We start from the raw sequence: 5,820 nt of genomic DNA on the forward strand, positions 1-5,820 counted from the left end.
TTTTCTCTGTGATTTTGACATGTGAATTTCTTTTGTAGTTTCTGATTCTTGTATGAGATTCAAGCCTTCAAATTTAGGTCCGCTTCTTTTTGTGAACTTTATATGTCTTTGTGGTTTACTTTTGGGGCATGAAAAGCTGGTTCCTCTAAGCTTCCCATTCTCTCTTTTGATTTTATATTGGAATGGCCAGATTGCTTTGGTCTTCAGGAGTTCCCACAGAGGCCCAGGTCAGATGAGGATCCGCTGCTCTCTGGCTTTGTCCTAAGGTCTGGATCCCATCAGGAAAGATTTTGGCCTCAGGAATTTGTGGGTTGGGCTGGCCTGGGTCAGGCCCAGGAAAAATGCTGGTCTAGGGCAGCTGGTGGCCGTTCCACCCAGACATGCAAAGAAAGATGGGGGCAGGAAGCGGCCCCAAGGGCTCTTGGGGACTGCACTGAGGACCTGGGTTGGCCTGGATGCAAAGGATCAGGAAGCGGAAATGTCAGCTCTCAGGTCCAGGAAAGAGGCTGGTGAGGCTGGCAGGTCATACAGGCTCAGGGAAGTAGAGGTGAGGGCAGGGCCAGCCCCAGAGTGCTCCTAGGGACCCAAGCAGGAACTGAATTGGTCTGGATGCAAAGGATCAGGTAGCAGTGCTGGTTCCCCAGGTGTCTGGGGCGCCAAGACAAGGAATGGGACAGGGACCCAGGCTAGGAGGAGAGACCAGCAGGGAAGATGGGAGGGTGAATGAGGCTGGGGGAGTCGAGGCATGGAGGGCATGATCCACTTACCCTGGAGAGTTAGGCCTGCGGGTTAGAGAGAGCTGTTTTTTGTTTTTAAAGGGACACAGTCTCACTATGTAGCTTTGTCTGGCCTTGAATTTATAGAGCTCTGTCTGTCTCTTCCTCCCAAGTGCTGGGATTAAAGGCATGTGCTATCATGCCTGGCTTGAGGCTATCTTATTTTGCTGAGTCTGTGAACATAACCCACCCTCTCCCCACCCATGGGGCTGTACTGTTTGATAGAGGGGTGTCCTGTGCTCTCCCGCCTGGGGGCATGCAGTTCACTGCATACATTGGCCAGTGGAGCAGGTAATACTTGCTGAACAAAGGGTCTTACTGTTCACCATACAGATGTTTCACCTCACTCTGGCCATTGCTATCTTCTCATGTCACTTTGTCCATGAGCTTGGGAACTCTGGTAAATTTCTCAACAGGGTGATTCTACCATTGTTAGCAGGTAATCTGGCAGTGAGTGGTTCTAATTATGTCTTATAAACAGTTTTCGACCAGTGCTCTGTTTTTACCCCATGCTTCCCCCTTGCCCAGTACCTCTAGGAGTCTTCAGTTCCTGATTCTTGTTGGGTTTCTGTGCTCATTCTCTGCTGGTGTCTCCCTCTGCTCGCATCTGTGTTTCAGCTTGGACTCTGCCATATTATTTTTCTCTTCCATCCCTTTGTTGTCCCCACAGGGATGCTTCTTCCCAAAGTCACTCCTATCATTGCCTAAGTCTCCTTTCCTCTCCTTTTTGGAATTTCATGTGGTTCTGTATCTTTCTTCTTATTTTGGGTATTTTCCTCTTATTAAGTGGATTAAATTTACATTACAGTGTTCATTCAATCCACTTCATATTTTCTCTCTCTCTCTCTCTCTCTCTCTTTTTTTTTTTTTTTTTTTTTGTCTCTTTGAGACAGGGTCTCCCTATAGCCCCAGCTGTCCTGGAACTCGCTATGTAGACCAGGCTGGCTTTGAACTCACAGAAATCCGCCTGCCTCTGCCTCCCGAGTGCTGGGATTAAAGGCGTGTGCCACCACGCCTGGCTCAGCTTCCTATTTTCATAACACCATTTTCTCTTTGTTTTACCATAGAACAAGTTGGGAGACACAGCTCTGCATGCTGCTGCTTGGAAGGGTTATGCAGACATTGTCCAGTTGCTGTTGGCAAAAGGTAAAGTTCTATTGAATTTGTCTGGTCTTTGCTTACCTTGAAAACCATCTCATAACAGAGACCATTTGAAATAGTAAGACGACTAAGTCTCAGGACTGGAGAGATGACTCAGTGGTTAAGAGCACTTCTGCTTTTGCAGAAGACCCAGTTTGAATCCCAGCACCCATATGACAGCTAACAACAGTCCGTAACCCCAGTTCCAGGGGATTTAATGCCCTCTTCTGACCTCCATGGGCACTGCATGACACGGATGCCTTGCACACATGCAGGCAATACACTCATACACATAAAAATATTTATAAAATAACTGTCTATTTTAAAACTAGAATTTTAACCTATATTCTGCCTATATCTGAGTTATTGCAATAATAGGAAATTATAAAGGTGTATTTATACTACTATTTACTGTTCATTAACGTTGAGAAACTTAAAATTATACACACACTACTTTTAGAAAGAATTTACTGTGAATTATCTGTAGGATTATTGGACATGAGAAGGGGAGTATCTGGGGCATCTTGTCTGAGAAAGCTGGGATGAAGTTGAGGCCCTGCTTGCTTACGAGAGTCTTAATTTTTTGAGACAGGGTCTCCCTGTAGCCCCAGCTGGTCTGGGACTTACTATGTAGACCAAGCTGGCCTTGAACTCACAGAGATCCTCCTGCCTCTGCTTCATGAGTGCTGGGAGAGTCTCTTTTTTAAAAAATTATATTTGTGTGTGTGTGTGTGTGTGTGTGTGTGTATGTGTTGTCTACATGCACGTAAGTGCACCCGTGTCATGCAGTTCTCTTGGAGGTCAGAAATAGACATTGTATTTTCCTAGGACTGGAGTTACAGAAGGTTTTTAGCCATCATGTGGGTGCCGGGAATCGAACCCTGGTCCTCTGCAAGAACATCCAGTGCTCTTAACTGCTGAGCCATCTCTCCAGCCCTGCTTAGAAGATTCTTAATAACAAACAAGAGTGCTGTCACTACATTGTTTTGCCTGAGCTGAGCCAGCACCTCTGTGTGAGTGAGGGATGCTTTAATCTCATCTCTTGCTTTTAGAACAATCAGTTAAATTAGGAGTTGATTATCCATTAATCCACTTGCTCCATAAATATTAATCCCTCTTAAGACATCTACATGGACATACCACTCCATACCACAGTTTGGCCCGGAAGGATCAGTCCCCAAGCCATAAGTTATAGACTCTATCATTAGGGATCCTTGGGGGAAATATAGGATTTATGAGTGGGGATACTTTTAAAAGGTTTTAAGTGTGAAGATGTAAAGCTCTGCTCTAAAAGGTCAGCTTCTCTGAGGACCACTGTTGAACCCTCCTAAAGGTCATGCTGAGGGCTGTGCTGTCTTACACAGCAACCACCAACACGGTAGCCACTAGCCATGTGTTACTTAGCTACATTTGTGTTTTGTTTTCGAAGAATGGGGATAGTATTTGCACCTGTAATGCTGCATAAATTGGTAGGAACACTGACAGAAAGTGTAGATGGGTAGGAAACAATCTAAAAAACAAGCTGACTGTAGCCAGCAGAATTGAAGACATAGATATCTTTGCACTTAAGCACCACTTCTAGTGAACCATCATTTAGATGTTCATTTGAACAGGTTGTTCAAGGATACTCATTATAGTGCTAGTGATCATGAAAATTAGAGTATGCATGCCTGTCAGTAAAGCTGAGATGAAATCAAGTTTTGGAATATCCATAAAATGGAATACTTATGTTTAAATACATTAAGTTTTATGCATACTGCTAAGAAAAGCATATCATATACTGTCAAGTTAAAAGTTCCCAGTCTGGCAAGCTGGCAAAGTAGGCAAAGGTGCCTGCTGCCAAACTTGAGGACCTGAGTTCACTCCCTGGGGCTCACATGGTGGAAGGAGAAAACCAGCTTCCTGTTCCCTCAAGTTGTCCTCTGACCTCTACACACACACCATGGTATAGGCTCTCTAACACATACACACACAATAAATAAATAAATGTAATAAAAAATAAAATACAGATCAGCACATGTAGCTTGATTTTTGTGTATGTGTTCATATGTGTGTAGGTGCATTGGCACACATGAGACAACTCAAGCCAGTTCTAGGCGTGGTCACTTTTGAAGCACTTTGACAAAGGGGAATGAAAAGTACAATAGCACTTACGTTTTTGTTGGATGTGCTTCTGTATTTTTAAATGTTTAACAATGCAGATGTCTTCATGGACTCTGGTATAATTTTTAGGACAAAGACAAGGAAACAATGAAGGGGAGAGGGCTTACAGGAATAATGAATTGGGGAACAGTGAATCATTTCTGAGTTTTAAAAACATTTATTCTCTTAATTTTATGTCTATGAATGCTTTGCATGCTTGTATGTAAATGCACCACATGTGTGCAGTGTCCACAGAGACCAGAGATGTTCCAGATGGTTATGAGCTGCCATGTAGGTGCTGGGAACCAAACCTTTATTCTCTGTGAGAGCAGCCAGTGCTTTTATCTGCTGAACCATCTCCCCAGCCCTACCTTTGAGTTTTATTGTATTGCCATTCTGCTGATTTGCATATGAGTACACCTGCAGATATAAAGTATTAATCCCCTGAAATCCAACACAGTAGTCTTTTCTGAAGACCGTCTTAAACTGAAGAAGTGGCAAAGGGTATATTGGATTGAAGCTCCTACTGAGATACCATAACCCTTGGAGTTTGGTTATGGCTGTCAGGATTTCCCCAGGGGCTGAGACCCTCCTCACTGAAAACTCCATTTGCCATCCCTTGGAGCCTGGAAGGGAAGGGCTGCTTTAATGGAGCTAATTATCACAGGGAGCAGCAAGCTCCCTGATAAAGATGCCCAATGCTGTGTTTTAAGAAAGATTAATTGTGGACCAGAATTGTTCTCTAGGTAGCTTTACCAGAGTGATTAGCTTTGGTGTGGAGGATTGGATGCCACCATCCAGTTTTCAGAGACACACAGTTTCTTTTTCTTGTGTTGGCAAGGTGCAAGGACAGACTTAAGAAACAACGAGAAGAAGCTGGCCCTGGACATGGCCACCAACGCCGCCTGTGCATCTCTCCTGAAAAAGAAGCAGGGGACAGGTATTGGTTATAAACCCATCTCCTCTGGTGTCCTTTGTTTGTTTTTTCTTGACAAAATTCTTAAAATGATTCTGAAGTTTGAATATGTATCATTGATCTAAGTCAGAACCCCTGAAATAGAATAATACTGTCAGGCAGACAAATTCAAAGTAAGATTCGGGTTTTCATTGTTTGCAAGTTACTCTTTAATCACCTCATTTTCCAGTCCCTCGTGTCAGGTGTGTCCTGTGAGTGACTGTGGCCAGATATTACTGAAGCTGAATGTTTAATAACTATGGTTATTATATTTAGCTTCTAAATGAGGGTACCAATGAACTACAATCACAATTACTCCAGACTTTGCCACACGTTTTGGAATTTATTCCCATTACTGTGGATTTTAAAAAACATAGATGAGGTATAAATTCTTAAAAATATCAGTGTGGGAGAAGTTTGAAAAAAGTAAAGGTTGTGCACAGCGGTTGTTCTGAAAGGTGCTGAGATACATGTCACTTGCACCTATTTAGGTGACTGTTTACTGGCCTTTCTGTGCGCAGCGCTCTAAGGCAGGCTCTCTAGGTGTGCTCTGATGAGTTTTGAGAGGATGTGATTTGCATTTCCCTTCCCATTTATTCTTATCCCCTGGCCAGTGCCATGCCCAGCAAAAAAGATTTGACGGAAAGGACATTAAATCCCTTTTTCTTTTCAGCTTTACTTAGTCATCTGTTTTAAATTTAAAAAAAAAAATTTTTTTTTCTCTCTCTCTCTCTGTGTGTGTGTGTGTGTGTGTGTGTGTGTGTGTGTGTGTGTGTGTGAGAGAGAGAGAGAGAGAGAGAGAGAGAG

General features: G+C 43.3%; 1 protein-coding gene across 1 annotated transcript in view; it reads left to right on the top strand.

Annotated features, from left to right (window-relative positions):
* Ostf1 (osteoclast stimulating factor 1) overlaps positions 1 to 5,820 on the top strand; it is a 70,140-nt gene that overhangs the window by 58,282 nt on the left and 6,038 nt on the right. Inside the window, exons 8-9 of the mRNA XM_008837563.3 lie at positions 1,844 to 1,922; positions 4,900 to 4,998. Coding sequence (XP_008835785.1) covers positions 1,844 to 1,922; positions 4,900 to 4,998 — 178 coding nt within the window. The remainder of the gene's footprint in view (positions 1 to 1,843; positions 1,923 to 4,899; positions 4,999 to 5,820) is intronic.

This window comes from Nannospalax galili, unplaced genomic scaffold (assembly GCF_000622305.1).
Source record: "Nannospalax galili isolate Female #2095 unplaced genomic scaffold, S.galili_v1.0 scaffold858, whole genome shotgun sequence".
NCBI classification, from domain to species: Eukaryota; Metazoa; Chordata; class Mammalia; order Rodentia; family Spalacidae; genus Nannospalax; species Nannospalax galili.